Here is a 17,986-nt window from a genome sequence, read left to right as displayed (position 1 = left end):
CTAAAGGTAACAATGTAGTATGTTAGAAAAATATATTTGAAGTATCAAAGTCAATCCCTCTCAAAAAATGATGTGATTAAAGCAAACAAGCAAATGAAAGCAGAACAATGCTGAACTATAAACTGAAGTAATGTAGAAGTCCAAACTTCAAAGTTAGCAATAAAACAATAAGGAAATGTAATAGCGAAAGCAATATTATTGTTATCTCAGGCACGTGATGACAGAAGTCATTTAAAAATTCATAAATATCCGTTATAAGAAGGACAGATTTGAGCTCAGAGCACAGAAACACACGAGAGTCAATACAGACCTACAACATCAGCACTGGTGAGAAGAACTTACCTTGTATCTCATGTCTGTCTGCCTGCCTGTCTGTTGTTCGTTCTATCTACCTATCTATCTATCTATCTATCTATCTATCTATCTATCTATCTATCTATCTATCTATCTATCTATCTATCTATCTATCTATCTATCTATCTATCTATCTATCTGTCTATCTATCTGTCTGTCTATCTGTCTGTCTGTCTGTCTGTCTGTCTGTCTGTCTGTCTGTCTGTCCGTCCGTCCGTCCGTCCGTCCGTCTGTTTATTGTTCTATCTGTCCGACTGTCTATCCATCCATCCATCCATCCATCCATCCATCCATCCATTCATCCATCCATCCATCCATCCATCCATCCATCCATCCATCCATCGTTCTATGTCTGTCTGTCTGTCTATCTAACTATCTATATCTATCGTTCTAATTATCATTCTATCTATCTATCGTTCTATCTGTCCATCTGTCCCTCCATCTATCCATCCATTCATCCATCCATCCATCCATCCATCCATCCATCCATCCATCCATCCATCTATATATCTGTCTGTCTATCTATTTATCTATCCATCTCACCATCTATCTATCTATCTATCGTTCTATCTATAATTCTATCATTCTATCTATCGTTATTTTTATCATTCTATCTATTTGTCCGTCTGTCCATCCATCCATCCATCCATCCATCCATCCATCCATCCATCCATCCATCCATCCATCCATCCATCCATCCATTCATTCATTCATCCATCCATTTATTGTTCTATTAATCTATCTTTCTTTCTTTAAGAGAAATTATATTTAAGGGTTAAATATAAATAAAATAATAAATCATCAGCTTAACTAAATCAAAATATATGCAAATCAAATATAATCAAATGAAAAAAAGAAGCAAATGAATGGTTTGACATTACAGTTTTTCTCAGTGGCTTTTGTGCATTTCTCACAACACTATTTACATTTGCACAACAGTTAATGCATTTCTCAAAACAATTAGCACAAACTGCAAAACCTAGTTGATAACCTGCAAAAGCATGTCACTTGCTCAAAATGGATAGCTCATTCCTCAAAAGCAAGTATTCGAGTCAATAGTGTCAGTGTCATCAGGATGAACAGTCCTGCATTGTTTATGAACAAGATAGTCAAATGGCTTCGTCATGATTTCATTATGACAGTTTACACTGGACATTTATTCCAATGCAAAAAAGTCCGATTTTGGAGACACTTCCTGAAAATGCTCAAGACAGCACTATATACTATTAGCACAACCATTTGAAAATTACAGTAAAGTTGGACATCACTGAGTTTAGTGTGGAATCTGAGTACAAGACACTGAATATGCATGTTTCACTTTTTTTACTGCATCTGCTCTTTACAATTCTAATTTATTCACAGCATTGTGCAAAAGAATAAACACACCCTTATTTACAACAAACAGAAACTTCATTTGGGTAGAGCTGTGCACAACTGTAAACAATATTGCAGTACATATTGGAACTGAACAGGTTCACAACAGGTCTGTAAATCATTTTGTAAATCATCAAATTGTTTAATTTAGACATTTTCAGTAAAAAAAAAAGAAATTAAAATGTTATAAGATTTGCTAGACAGATTTTGACAACTAGTTAAAACATTTAGACAACATTTTTGTATGTAATGATTCAAGTAATGAAGCGAGGACTATTAGTTTTATAAGAAATGACTATTCAGCATTCACAAGTTTAGTTCATTTTGACTGACATGACATAAGCAAATGATAATAAAACAATGAAAGTTGTATGAAAGCAATTGATGCATGTCCAAAAGCATTTGCAATTTGTTGGAAGGAATAAGAAACTGCTACTGTGATGTGCACAAATGACTTTATTGAGAAATGCATTAACTGTTGTGCAAATGTAAATAATGTGAGAAATGCACCAAAGCCACTGAGAATAACTGTAATAAAATGATGCATGGTATGTAATATACACAAAATGTTGAATTTTGAATGTTGAATGAATCAATGAAACATTTTGTGTTGTGAAAAATATATTTTGTTATTTTGTTTCATACTAACAATTAAAAACATGCTGAAATAGTTTTGGGTGGAAAACAATACATTTTAATGCATTTAAAAAATGTAAAACTAATTGTACCGAAACATTTTTTTCTATTCTGTTTTAGTCCTCTCTTTAATTAGCATGTCTTGACAGTTATTCTTACGATAAATACTACAGATATTGAATTATGTTGTTTTTATTATTAAATCATCTCTTTGCAGAAGAAACTCTTTGAAGATTTTTGGCAAGATGAGAAAATTACTCCTGCTGGTTCTCACCTTATCAGGTATAGTGTATGTAGCTACCATATCATTAATTTATCATGCAGTTTACATTAAATATTTAACAGTTGTTTGCTATATATTTACTGTATTCTTAGCCATTTAATGCATTTCTGTATTGGATTATTTGTTTTATTTTTAAAAGGAGTGGGATTTAGGTATAAGCCTATGTAGTTTTTCAATTGACTTTTCAAGATAAATGTATGGATATTTATTTTAATCTAATTTATTAAATATTTATTATGTTTACATTTACTCTCTCTCTCTTTCTTGTGGAGCTCTAGTTTAAAAAAACAGCATTTTTTTATAAATTTAAAATGAATGTATTTTTAAGATTCATAATTCTAATAATGCATCAAATGTTCTACTTTTTAAAGCATGTGTTACTGGTTACAGCTTAGAAACCTATCTATATTAATAAAATCTCAGTAATACTGACAATAGTTTTATTTAATTGATTGACTGTTTACTATCAATGCTATCTATAGCCTCAGCCATTCCACTCCTTCAAGATGAACACCTTCCTGATCATGTGGTAAAGGAGGATGTTTTACCAGCGATTAAAAAAGAACCGACGGTACATCTCACTGAAGCAGAAGAAGCTCCTCTGAAGAAGAATGAAGGTTTGCTGTATTCTGAAACAACAGAGGAGCACAAACACACAGAAGAGGCATCAGTGCTGTTGGAGGAACCACAGCTTAATACAGATTATCTGACTGAAGAAGCACCAGAGAAAGAACTACTGGCAGAAACACTGCTAAACACACACCTTAAAGCAGTGGAGGAGCTTGTGGAGGAACCTGTGGATGAGCTTGTGGAGGAACCTGTAGAGGAATCTGTGGAGAAGCCTGTGGAGGAACCTGTGGAGGAGCCTGTGGAGAAACCGGGGGAGGAACCTATTGAGGAGTTTGTGGAGGAATCTGTGGAGGAGCTTGTGGAGGAACCTGTGGAGAAACCGGGGGAAGAACCTATTGAGAAACTTGTGAAGGAACCTGTGGAGGAGCTTGTGGAGGAAACTGTGGAGGAGCCTGTGGAGGAACCTGTGGAGGAGCCTGTGGAGGAACCTGTGGAGGAGCCTGGGGAGGAACCTGTGGAGGAGCCTGTGCAGGAACCTATGGAAGAGCCTGTGGAGGAACCTGTGGAAGAGCCTGTGGAGGAACCTGTGGAAGAGCCTGTGGAGGAACCTGTGGAAGAGCCTGTGGAGGAACCTGTGGAGGAACCTGTTGAGGAGCCTGTGGAGGAACCTGTGAAATACCAGTTTGAAGTGGAATCTGAAAATGTGTTAGAAGAGGAGCCCACACCAGAAGTAGAATTAAACCCTGGCAAGAAACAGCAAATGATGTTACAAAACCGTAAGACACCTTTGCCTTGATAATAACTACTTTTAGTATTGTGTGCAAAGCAAGCAGGTCTGATATTAGCATAACGGAATAAATATCATCAGCATCACTGTAAGCAGCTGAATTGTAATGTAAAAGATAAACGTGACAATGACTGTAATGTGTTTATACTCCTACAGAGAGGTGGACTTGCAGAGGATTCATCCTACAAGGCAAATGTTACCAATTCTTTACAAGACCCCTTTATGCTGATGCTGCTGAGGTATGAATGCCATTTTCACTAGCTATGATTATAACAAAGAAGCATCTCTTGAAGCGTATAGTGTCTATTTAAATGATTCTGGCAGGACATTCAAGTATCATATAAGCCCAAATATTTGGGACAAAATAACAAGGTTATAGTGCCAGGCTTCTCTGTTTCACAACAACAATAGCATTTGTAAAATTATAGGTCAGTCACTGTGATATGAGTAGTGAATCATTTCTGGTATAACATCATAATGGAACCCCTCAGCCAATCAGATTTGAGATCCAGAAAGAAAGATATTATACAAAACCAAATTCTCTTTAGTTTTCTCATAATAACAACTATTTTTCTCTTTAGTTACAATGTCAACAGAATTGTCCAAATGGCCACTTGGCCTCTGTGACAAGCAGCTTAATTCGTGATGAAATAGGGAAGCTCATGAGACGGTATGGAGGCCTGACTTGAAATGTTTCACATTGTCACATGATTTTCTTCCTTTCTCTTCCATATCTGCCCCACTAGTAAGTCTCTTTCCTGTTTTTGACAGACTAATGTTTTTACATGGCTGGATGGATCGCCATGGAGCTTTAATGGCTGGAGTGTTGGTGAGCCCAATAATGTTAATGGACAGGAAAACTGTGTTGAGATACTGAGTAAGTGTTCCTGCTGAACAACATTGCACAAAATAGGGCTGGGCGATTGATCCAAAAGTAATCGAAATCGACATTCAGAACTTATATTCAAACAAATTTTTTTTAAGGTCTTTTTTTTTTATACTTTCCCTATCGTGTGTGGAGTCTTGTTACCTCGCTCTGTTCAGGCTAATTTCATTCAATCAATCATTTTGTTTTCGGCTTAGTCCCTTTATTAATCCAGGGTCGCCACAGCGAAATGAACCGCCAACGTATCGAGCACGTTTTTAAGCAGCCCTTCCAGCTGCAACCCATTTCTGGGAAACATCCACACACACTCATTCACACTCATACACTACGGACAATTAAGCCTACCTAATTCAGCTGTACCGCATGTCTTTGGACTGTGGGGGAAACCAGAGCACCCAAGGGAAACCCAATGCAAACTCTACACAGAAATGCCAACTGACCCAGTCAAGGCTCAAACCAGCGATTTTCTTGCTGGCGACAGCACTACCAACTGCACCACTGCGTCGTCTAAGGCTAATTTATACTTATTATATTATTCTGATATTATACATCTGCCAAGAACCCACAGCCTTTGCATACTCGCACCCCTCTCAAAAAAATTTAACTACACATCACATGGACGTGTAGTGGACACTTTGTGATTGGTCGGTTTAGTAGCAGTGACGAGGGTGGGTGGCTCAGAGAGACGTGTTTTAGGCAATGTGTGTTTAATTTGAGTTGTTCTGCATTGATGTTCAATAAAGAATCATAAATAGTGTGTTTACTTCAATTATTTTAAAATCAAGAATTGCATCCTACATTTAAAAATCTTGCGCTAGTAATATGTGAGCATATTTACTGTACAAAACCTGTCAGTGAACTATGAGAGACCAAAAATTAAATAAATAAATAAAATAATCATTCATTAAATGTAATTGAGTTAAAATGTTCAATTAATAGGCAAAATCGCCCAGCCCTAGCACAAAATCAGTCAACTAGCACATCGTTAACATGCTAGATGTGCCACACTAGTGGTTTAATGTTTTAGCATATTGTTAGCATGTTTTTAATTAAGGTTAGAATAATGCTAGCATGGCTTAGCATGCCATTTCTAACATGATTAACCACACTGCATGAAGCATGTTTAGAGATATATCACACTGCCAGCATTAATTAACATTGCTAACATTTTAACACAATAAGAACATTTCATGCATGACTTAACCTGTTAACATTTTAGTACACTGCAGGTATATTTGTAGCATGATCTAGCATGATCTACAACACTTATAGCACGTATGCCAACCTAAAAAAGTCGCACATTTTAGACGGTTAAATGTTATAATTTATAACTTATGCTGTTTATGTAGTTTATAACTTACTATCTGTTCTCCTGTTCTCAGTAAATCAAACTTTGTCTGTTTTTCAGGTAATCTGGGATTTAATGATGTACCGTGCTCAATATCCAAACCAATCATCTGTTCCTGTCCAGTTTAGATACAGCCTCAGATGTAATCATGCCATCAACATTTTGTACGCATTAAAAGATTGCCCGTCAACAAACTTGTAAACCAGCATGCTCAGAAGATGATCCAAATAAGAAAATCAAGCCAATGTGTTTTGTAAATATTGATAATATTGTAAATGGGCAATATCCACATGACTAAGATGGGGAAAACTGGCTATCTTTCTACTTGATTTCTCAGAACCTAGAGACCTGTCACCTGTCATTGACCAAACCATTTAGTTATATTAGCAAAAGGTTTTCACCTCTCCTGACCACTAAAGATGGCACTGTAGTAAAACTGTGCAGGAAAGCAAAGGTCATGCTTATAAATATGCAAAAGTGTTGCAGACATAGCCTCACATAAACTTTTGCAAGCTTGTCATCAAACTTGTGCATGTATTTTTCAGAAATATTAATTTATCCAAAAACTTTATAAGAGATTAAAAACTTAGTTACTATACACAAAACTACAACCAAATTCAGTTATAACCTTACGCCCTGCTGTAGGGGGGCTAATCTGACTTCAACTGTGCACGCACACTCACACACACACACACACACACACAACTGATTAATTTTGGTAAATATTGCATTTTTTAAAGTTATTTGTTTACATACTAAATCCTGTTCATAACTTTTACTTCATGTACATTCAAAAAGCTGTAAAATGATTCAAATTGAATTTAAAAAAATTATGTTTACCATACAAATGTTTTTCATTGTATTGTCTTACTACATCTATGATTGTAATTTGAATTTCAGTTGTTAACTAATTTAGCTGTTAACCAAGATGTCCCTCAATGTTAAATCCTCACAGATCCTTTCATCAAAGCAACACAGAAGGTAGAGGAGAGCGCTGGTTATTCACTCCCTCCACCTGTAATCACTACTGATGCCAAGTATCTAACCTGTGACTTCTGGATCACAAATTCAACTGTAACCATTAGAACACAGCTGCGCCACACACTAACAGCTCAAAATGAAGTATTCTAGATCTATATTCTGGAAACAATAAGGAAATGTAACAGTGAGCAATATAAAATAAAATAGCAGTAGCTATTGTAAGCTCAGACACGTGACAAGACTAAAGCCATAAACAGTCATAAATATCCTTTATAAGCAGCACAGATTTGTTCTCATAGCACAGAAAGGAACACACTACAGACCTACAAGATCAGCACTGGTGAGAATAACTTACTGTATATATTTATGTAGATATTTTCTTTCTTTCCTTTAGTAGTGATTTTGTTTCTGCAATACCTTCTCATCATTCCCTTAAATGTAACTGGTGTAATTGTTTGATTAAGTAATGTTAATAACATCTTACAGTAAATGGAACTATGTCATTTTAGTTTCTTTTCATTTGATTTTTTTTGTGGAGGATTTTGTGTTGGTGCACTTTTATCATGAAAGGTAACATTTTCAAAACATTTTGTACAAAACTTCAAATTAATCACATTTGCAACACTGCTAGTCCATCTTTAAGAATTGCAAAATAAAGTCGCTTTAAAATGCTTTCATTTTTTTATTGACTTTTTTCAGTGCTAACAATCATTTTTGAATCAGAAAATCATAAGAACATTTATTTGAATCTCTAAAACCCAACACTATGGTAACGGAGAGGAAGGAAGATGACAGCAAGGAAGTTACTGTGAATGAAATTTGTATAAATTCAACACTATATTCTTTTTCTACTTTGTGTTGGGAAAAGAATACTTTGTGGTTTTGTACTAACAAAAAAAAAATGAATAAAAAAGTGATGCAGTTTTGAAAACGTACAAAATTGCATCAAAATAAAATGTTTACCTGTCATTTCAATAGTTTGCCTTCATTCGTACCCTCTCTTTAATTCTCATATTATAAATTGTTATAATAAAAAGACTACAGTATCCGAGTTATGTTGGCTTTATTACTAAATCATCTCTTTGCAGAAGGAACTCTGGATATTTTTTTCAAGATGAGGAAAATACTCTCGCTGGTTATCATCTTATCAGGTAGTATCTATGCTTTAGTTACACGTGCAGTTAACATTTACTGTGAGTTTAATATTTAACAGCTTGCCCTATATTTACTGTATCGTTTTGGAGCTTTCTGTAACCTATATGACATGCATTTTGTTTTGTTTTGGAATTGGCTCATTCATTTAAAATATAGCTATTTTTATAGTGGATTAGAGTCTAATAATGCAAAGACTTTATCTTTTAGCTGTAACAAACCCCCAAATAAGGACGCCCTTCTCAAACTGTAAAAAAAAGACTTTTTTTTTTAAAGACTTGTTTCTGCTATCATTTACTCACCCTTTACTTGTCACAAACCTGTTTAAGTTTTTCTGTTGAACACAAATGATATTATTTAAAAAGAAATGTTGGAAACCTGTAACTTTTTTTCTATGGAAGTCAATGGTTACCAATTTTTATCATTCTTTAAAATATCTTCCTTTATACTCAGTATGAAAGAAACTCAGGTTTGGAACCACTTGAGGGTAAGTAAATAGTGAGTAAATGTTCCTTGTGGGGTGAACTATTCTCTCAAGAATGATTGTAAAATATAATTAGTATACATATTTAGTAAATATTTCATTTCTGTTGTCAACTTATTATTTTAATATCTATAATTATAATTATTCATTGACTTACACATTTCTACAGTTACTCATTTGAATTTAATTACAATGATGTACGATTATAGTAATATAGGTCATAGAAATAATGAAAATAAAATATCAAATTGATTCATTGCTAGATAATTTATTTACAAATTTCTTTCTATAGCAACAGTACATCTCACAGAAGCAGAAGAAGCTCCTCTGAAGCAGGATGAAGGTTTGCTGGAGCCTGATTCAGTCTTGCTGGAGCCTGAAACAACAGAGGAGCACAAACACACAGAAGAGGCATCAGTGCTGTTGGAAGAACCAGAGCTAAATGCAGATTATCTGACTGAAGAAGCACCAGAGACAGAACTACAGGCAGAAACACTGCTGAACACTAACCTCGAACCTGTGGAGGAGCCTGTGAATGAACTTGTGGAGGAGCCCGTGGAGGAGCCTGTGGAGGAACCTGTGGAGGAACTGGTAGAGGAGCCTGTGGAGGAGCTTGTGGAGGAGCTTGTGGATGAACCTGTGGAGGAGCCTGTAGTGGAGCCTGTGGAGGAATCTGTGGAGAAGCCTGTGGTGGAGCCTGTGGTGGAGCCTGTGGAGGAACCTGTGGAATTCCAGTCTGAGGAGCCCACACTTCAAGCAGACTATATAGTGGTTGAAGAATCAGAAGTAGACATGAATCCTGGCAGAAAACAGCGAATGGCGTTACAAAAAGGTAAAACGCGCATTAGATGATAATAGTTTTAGGACTGTATAGGTTTAAAAGTATTGTTTGCCAAAAGTGTCAAATTCAGTCATCATTTACTCATATTTTGAAGAATGTTGCAAACGCCATTGACTTTAATAGTAATATTTTTCCGACTTTGAAAAGCCACTGCTATGAATACTGGTTTAAAGCATTCTTCAAAATATGAGTAAATGTTGATAATGTTACGTTTTTGAGTGAACTATACATTTAGGTTCACTTTAAACAGTTGCCGATAAAAAGTGTGTGATGATAATTGCAATGTGCTGAAATGTCCTCAGGTAGGCGCCGTTGTAGAGGATTCACCGTGCAGCACACATGTTACGAGTTCTTCACAAGAAAGCTCAATGCCAGTGATGCTGAGGTATAAATGTCATTTTCATTTGTTAAAAAAACATTACATTTTCATTTTTTTTCTTGTTTTTTTATACAGTTTAAGTCAGAATTGTTAGCCACCCTTTGAATATTTCTTTATTTTTCTAAATATTTCCCAAACTATGTTTAACAGAGCAAGAACATTTTCACAGTACGTCTGATAATATTTTTTTCTTCTCGAGAAAGTCTTTTTTGTTTCATTTTTGCTGAAATAAAAGCAGTTTTTAATTTTTTAAAACCCATTTTAAGATCAATATTATTAGCCCTCTCAAGCTATATATTTTTCTTGATAGTCTACAGAACAAACCATCATTATACAATAACTTGCCTAATTCCCCTAACCTGCCTAGTTAACCTAATTAACCTAGTTAAGCCTTTAAATGTCACTTTAAGCTATATAGAAGTGTCTTGAAAAATATCTAGTCAAATATTATTTACTGTCATCATGGCAAAGATAAAATAAATCAGTTATTAAAAATGAGTTAATAAAACTATAGAAATGTGTTGAAAAAATCTTCTCTCCGTTGAACAGAAATGGGGGAAAAACAGGGGGGCTAATAATTCAGGGGGGCTTATAATTCTGACTTCAACTGTATACAATTATTATTATTATTATTATTATTATTATTATTATTATTATTATTATTATTATTATTATTATTATTATTATTCTTTATATATCTATATAATTTATATTGTTAGGATAGTTTACAGTTTAACCCAAAGAATGACCGGTCTGGTAGATGAAGAAGAGCCGGAGTCAGAGATTTAAATAAATAAATCAAGTTTACTGAAGATAGTTTGCAGTTTCATTCGCAGAAGCCAGCTTCAACACTCGCAATGAGTTCCTAGGCCGCTCTGCTTACAATCACCAATCAATAACAATTATACTCTCACATAACGTCATTAACTGCGTCATACATAAAGGTGTTCTAACCTGATTGGTTAAAACACAGATAGACTAGGAACATTTCCACGTGAGGTTCGTGCGTACAATTCTGAACAATATCTAAACATAAACGTCAGACACCCTTTAGACTGACTAGAGCTGACTCCAGACCTGTGAAACGGATCAACAATCAAATAGAACACACACACTTTACGTATAATCTGTTTCTTATCCAAGGCTGAGTGTACCGTCAGCCGTCTTTATCAAAACTGGTTAAAAACTGGTATAATTTACATTCAGGCAGTTATATTCTTACTACACAAAGTCTATCTTGAATAAAAAGTAGAATCACTTTAAAAGATTCAACCGTAAAACTATAGCAAAATCACTTTAGACATTTTAGACAGTATTAACTCATAGTAATAACAATAGAAACAGTTGTTTCCAGTCCTCAGTTCCACTCAAGATCTCCATGACCTCTGACCTAGTTTGCTGGCTCCTGAAAATAGGTATAAAGAGACAGGCAAATGCACTGAACATTCTTATATTAAGCAATGTGTTAACTTATTCATTAATTAAAATCAATTCACAGTTAAATACTAAGAAACAGGATGATGAAAAGGATAAATGTTGGTCCATGATGAGATGGACTGGAAAGCAGAAATCCGAATCCTTCAATATAATTATTTTCAAACCCAAAACCAGCTAGCTTTTAATTTGGATTGCCTGTAAGTAGATATACAGTGTGTACTACAGTGTGTACTGCTGATTTTAAAGTGAATAAGCTGCTCCCAAATCACTGGTTTTCAACATTTGTGCTGAGTAACTGAATGACACATTTAGTTCATTTTTAAAAGATTTAAAGTAACTTTCCTCAACACTGCATTTAACTATTTGTTATGAAATTCATTAATAGTTATTCCTTTCACTTTATAACGTCTGTTTCACCTTAGTTACAATGCCAAAAAGGCTGTCCTAATGGTCACCTGGCTTCCGTGACAAGCAGCTTTATTCGTGCTGAAATCTATAATCTAATGGACCGGTACAGCAGCCGCTCTGACACATGGCTTGGAGGAAGGAGAATCATTGGTGTACGTTCATTTGTTTATGTTTTATAATAGTTTATTATTTCTCCTTTATATATGTCCAACTATTAAGTCACTTTCCTGCTTTGACAGACAAATACTTTTACATGGTTGGATGGAGAGCCGTGGACCTACAATGGCTTTTTTTCTGGAGAACCAAATAATCTGGGTGGAAATGAGGATTGCATTGAGATACTATGTAAGTGTCACAGATAATCCAAGAGTATAATCTATACCTTAGGCCCATGCAGAAATCTATAGATATCCATAGATTTACTATTTATTTACTAATATAAATGTGTGTGTAAACATAAATGTATCAAATTTTTATATTTATTTCAGTAATGTTATTGACTTACACGCTAATTTTCTATGATTTATTTACAAAACAGCTTTTATAGGTATTACTTTTTGTCTTTTAGTAGATAAAATATATAAGAGACTTGCTTTGTATACCAAACAAGTGGGTATTAATCAGGGGCGTCCAAACTCGGTCCTGCAGATTTTAGCTCAAACTTGCCTCAACACACCTGCAAGGATGTTTCTAAAAAGCCCATAAGAGCTTGATTAGCCAGTCCAGGTGTCTGATTAAGGGCCCTATCATACACCCGGCGCAATGTGGAGCAAGGCGCGGCGCAATAGTCTTTTGCTAGTTTCAGCTTGGCGCAAGAGTCGTTTTGAGGCGTTGCGCTATACGCTGTTTAAATAGCAAATGCATTAGCGCTCATATGTGCGCCCATAGGCGTTCTGGTCTAAAAAGTAAGGCGTTCTGAGGCGCACTGCTGGCGCGTCGCTATTTTGAGAAACTATAATAGATTTTTCATTAGACCAAAACAAACCCGGTCTAAACTCCGGCGCAGAGTTGCGCCTCATTTACACACTGTTTAATACGCACAAGAGAGCAATAGGCAAATATCTTTACATATGAAAAAATTTAAATATTAAGGATATATATATAGGATATAATAAGAATAGATATAGGATATAAATATAAAGGATTAAAATATTACAAAACATATTATTTTCTAGCTTACATAAATATGAAAAATCACTGCTTTTATGTCTTCTTCATCTCGGGAGGCTTTTTCAGTTCATTCATAACAATTTGCTTTTTTATAATGTTATTATTATTAGCAGTATTATTTATTATATCCATATTTATATTTGTTTTTTAAAAACAAGCTTAGATTTGCCCACCTGTCAGGTTGTAGACCATATGGGGCACAGCATGTGTTTTAGGATATAACTCAGGTTTTTGAGCACACTTCGTTATTATTGTTCATTTATTAGTTTGTTGGAAATTAGAACTGAATTTAGAAATAGTTTTGAAACTTATATTTGCGCTTAACAAACGAAATTATTTATTTATAGGCTAATTGGTGTCTGTGCGTAAAGGTTTTCCTATCCAAGAGCGAAAGTGAAAGTAGTTCCATTATCTCTCATTCTCACGCAGTAGATGCTCTGTTTAACAGTTTTCTGTTTAAAAACTGTTAACTGTTAACTGTTTGCTAGTGAAATGCTCAGTTTTATGGCGCGAAGCAACTGGCTCTTAAAGGGAATGGGAGATGAGACTCTTATTGATTTATTCTCAAAACACACCTATAACTCATTAAGAAAATAAACTCAACCCTTTTAGACCATGCGCCACGGCGCAAAGCGGATTTTACCGTCCTTAAATTAGCAAAAATGCGTTTTGACACACCCTGAAAGCGTTTGCGCCCTGCGTTTTGCGCTCTGCGCATGGACCGTCAAAATAGAGCCCTTAGTATGGAGTCTATGGCCATATGTGCTTGCAAAATAAAATACATTTTTGCAAACAAAAAATAAAGTATTGAGCAAAAAAATATATAATAATAAATGCAAATCCACAAAAATCGAAAACAAAAATACTTTTTTTGAGACATAAAAATTAATTTTGCTATCAAAAATAAAGAACTGCAAAGGGAAAGGCAATAAAATGACATTTGCAAACAAAAAAGAACAGAAATAATGGAATTAAAATCAAGCAGTTTCTATTTGCTAAACTATTTGCAATAAAAAAATAAACTATGTGTATTTGCAAAACAAGGGGGTGGAGTCAAAGGAACTTGGGTTTTTACCGCAGGCACCGACCTACTGGGCTGTAAAACCACCTCTGTGATGCTGTGTCTCCAGGTAATTACGACGTTTAAGGCAGGTCCGTGCCTGCCATAATTGCTCAAGTTCCCTTGACTCCGCCCTCTTGTCAAATCAGGATCACAAAGTGAAGCGCGCAAAAACGTGAAGTGCAAATTGAAAACAGCATTGCAAACTCACAGTTGACTAAAAAGCTAATTAAAATGAGCGTTGCAATTGACTGGATGAGTTTTGTAGCAATGCTATAAAAATGTTTTGCAAGTATATATCTTTGTTTTGTTTTTTTTTGCAAATATTTTATTTTAAAAATTTTTGCACTGCTTGATTTTTTATTTGCAGTTCTTTATTTTTGTTAGCAAAATTCATTTTTATTTCTCAAAAATTTACATTTATTTATTTATTTATGCTAAATAGGCCTACTTTTTGTTTGCAAAACTTTCTTTTATTTTGTAAAAATATATGACCCTAGATTGACTCCATATTATGATTAAGGTTGTAATTAAACTTTGCAAAACACCGGCCTTCCAGGACCAAGTTTTAGCACCCTTAGTATAATTTGATCTGCTTTCTAAGCCTCAAGTAAATTTTAAAAAGTTATTCTGTTTTATTTAATGGTTTAGGTTACCCAAATTATTCCACATACATTGCACATTTTTACAAAAAGCAGTGCAGAAGTAACAAAAAATTCAGCAAATTTTGCCTGACCTTTTCTTATCAACAAGTTTTTTTAATAAACCTAACAAAATGTGATTTCTTTTGCTAGATCGAGTGGGGTTCAATGACGTAGCGTGCTTTCTAACAAGACCGTTCGTCTGTTCCTGTCCAGTTTAGACAGCAAGAAGATTCACCTATCAAAGTGTTTCTCAACCACATTCCTATGAGACCACCAGCTCTGCACATTTCCGTGTCTCCTTAACCAAACACACCTGATTCAGATCATCAACTCATTAGCAAAGACCTAAACACCTGTAATGGGTGTGACCGACAAAAGAGACATCAAAAACATGTAGTGTTGGTAGTCCTCAAGAAACGTGGTTGAGAAACACTGACCTAACCCACTACACAGATACTTTTGTAAAGTGCAAAGTGTAACCATGGGTGAAATGCATTGAATGTATTAAAATTAATATTTTATAATACTTCATAAGTTATTAAAACTGATTTTATTAAATTTGCCATGGTTTACATTAAAAACAATAATGAAAACATACATTTTATGAACAACAACTGATACATTAATCAGGTTAATACAGCATTGTATTGTTTTAAGTGTTTTTCTACTTAATAAAACCATCCTGTACATCCCTTCTCGTCTGTTGAAATAAAGCTGTAGAATGGCATTAACTAAAATTGACTTTTATTGCCATACACGTCTTGTATTTTATTACTGTGTGTAAGGTTGTAATTTTCATGCCAGTAGTTGACTCATTTAGCTGTTAACTGAAAGGTCACTGGATGTTAAATCCTCACAGAGCTTTTCACTAAAGCTTCACAGAGGCTTTAGCAGGCGCTGGTACGCTAATAGCTCTCATCACTGTGAGCCTACAATGAAGGCCGTTTTTCCATCCCATCATATGGCCAGGAATGCCGGGATTCCCATGTTTCAATGCATCACCTATGGGCTAAAGAGAGAGTCACTTGGTCTGACAGATGCATTTGTTGTGAAGCCAGTGTTGAATCCTGGGAGAGGCATAATGTTAAACTGTAGCGCAGAAGGTATTAGCGCTAAAGTGTGTCGTTTCTGTGCCACCAGCATCACTTTTAAATTGAAAGAATATATATTACTTATCAAAACTAACATTACAACTAGTGTATGTCAGAGTTCTGTTTCATATCGGGGTTTGTATGTAAAAGTCGATCTTTATAGATATTGCTATGATTTGTGGAAACTGACATCAAGTAGTTGTACTAAATTGCACAACTCAAAAAAGATTGATTTGTTCATCCAGAAGATCTGAAAATAGTTTTCTCTGTGAATATTACAACCTCACACAGAAGGGCCTCATGGTGGTCTCTTTCCCATCTAGAGGACTTACCTTTAACATTAACATTTTAATAAGATATAGATGATTAATGACTGCATTTATACCTCAATTAATTCAATGAATGCTATATGCAAACATATGTTATTTGTTATTTTTATTTTGCAAAATAAAGTGGGTAAAAAACGTACTGAAAGCATCACCAATTTTCTCTGGAGACATGTTTCTAAAGGTGCTGTTGACGTAAAAATTTGACCAGATATCTGTAACAATCAATGTGATCCACACATACAAAGACAACTAATCTAAATAATTTAGAAATTAAGTTTGTGTAGTAAAATTTAATGACAGGGACAAAAGCATTAAACACATAAAAAAGCGAGGTGTAAAAAGGCAGCGAAAGCCCAGACAGCAGCTGAAATCTCTCAGTAGTTAGAAAGCAGCCCTGCCCCTCGTCAGTATGAAGATTAGGTGCCTCAGTCTCAAAGCAGGGAGGACATTTCAGCAAAGCAATGATCCCAAACATATTCAAGGAAACCAATGTCACATGTATTGCTCAGGTGTGAGGGTTTTTTTTTTCGTACTTCAACAGAGAATAAAAATCTTGACCAATTTGTTGGTCTCAACTATGACCAGCTTTAATAGACAGAAAGAAGATTCACCCAAACAACAGATAACTTTATATGTTTGGATTGTCAATTTCATGTCAACAGCAGTATTAGAGATATACTTACTAGAAAAAAAATCATCACATGCTCAATACTTATTTTACCTGCTGCATTTAAATCAATGGAATGATGAAAAAAATGACCATTCATTCAACCTTAATTTAAAATATATTTTTATTCAATAGCTGTTGACCTTCATAGTAGGAAAAAATATTTTGGAAGTCAATGGCTTGATCCACTGTTTGGTTACAACATTAATCAAATTATCTTCTTTTGTATTCAACAAATGAAAAAAGCTCATAGCTTTGAACAAGTGGAGTGGTGAGTAAATGATTAAATCATTTTTATTTTAGGTGAACTAAATTTAACTAGAGACAGAAGCAAAAGCCCTAATTAGAAACAGAATTATTAAATTCTCAGATGTTTAAATGTTTCTCAGAAATTGAATTATAGGCTTTTCTCACTGAGCTCAACCCAGAGATATCATAATTGTAAACACTGCTTTTAACACCAGGCAAAGGAACGCTTGACACTTGCAATTAATTAGTGGAATTAACTTTATTTTTAACCAGAGCTGTGACACTTTGCTCCTGAGCTTTTGTGTTGTTAACTCTGAATTATGTTGCCAAAGATATTCAGTGTGAAACGATGGTGAATTAGACCCTAAAATGAACATTTAATGACAATATACTCACCCTTAAAGTGATATCTCACTCAAAATTAAAAATGTACTTGTTATGCATGTTATGGTCAGTTCTAAAGAAGATATTTTGAATAATGTTGAAAAAGCATAACCATTAACTGCCATGGAACGGAAAACAAATACAATCTAACTCAACGCTTTAAAGTTTCCAACCTTTTTCCAAATAACTTCTTTTGTGTTCAACAGAATTTCAAACAGGTTTGTGACTTTAGCTTTATAAGTAGAGCTCAGATTGTGAAAGCTATAACCACAGATTTACTACAAGTGCCATCTTTTAAACTAAGCATAGTGTGGTTAAATCATGTTGAATTTGGGGTTACAGTGGTTTAAATATATTAGTGATTTGGGGATCGTAAGCATTCCCAGCCATGGGTCACAACAGCCTAAAATGCACGCTTTCTTCTTTTATTTATTTATTTTTATTTACAGTTCAGTCGATATGAAGTAAACTA

General features: G+C 34.7%; 2 protein-coding genes across 2 annotated transcripts; both read left to right on the top strand.

Moving 5' to 3' along the window:
- The first annotated feature begins 210 nt into the window (after nt 1-210).
- On the top strand, nt 211-8,166 carry LOC137490361 (uncharacterized). The gene is made up of 7 exons (XM_068218561.2): nt 211-327; nt 2,582-2,646; nt 3,130-3,993; nt 4,161-4,243; nt 4,586-4,674; nt 4,776-4,881; nt 6,299-8,166. The coding sequence occupies exons 2-6, from the start codon at nt 2,610-2,612 to the stop codon at nt 4,879-4,881; spliced, it is 1,179 nt and encodes a 392-aa protein (XP_068074662.2). The 5' UTR covers nt 211-327; nt 2,582-2,609; the 3' UTR covers nt 6,299-8,166.
- Nucleotides 7,521-16,343, top strand: si:ch211-160b11.4. Its single transcript, XM_068218560.2, has 7 exons — nt 7,521-7,559; nt 8,308-8,370; nt 9,148-9,687; nt 9,999-10,081; nt 11,935-12,072; nt 12,160-12,265; nt 14,945-16,343. The coding sequence occupies exons 2-7, from the start codon at nt 8,334-8,336 to the stop codon at nt 15,010-15,012; spliced, it is 972 nt and encodes a 323-aa protein (XP_068074661.1). The 5' UTR covers nt 7,521-7,559; nt 8,308-8,333; the 3' UTR covers nt 15,013-16,343.
- Nucleotides 16,344-17,986: the final 1,643 nt, after the last annotated feature.

Source organism: Danio rerio, chromosome 9 (assembly GCF_049306965.1).
Source record: "Danio rerio strain Tuebingen ecotype United States chromosome 9, GRCz12tu, whole genome shotgun sequence".
Taxonomy (NCBI): Eukaryota; Metazoa; Chordata; class Actinopteri; order Cypriniformes; family Danionidae; genus Danio; species Danio rerio.
The sequence above is the reverse complement of the archived record's forward strand: the minus strand, read 5'-3'. Positions and strand labels throughout refer to the sequence as shown.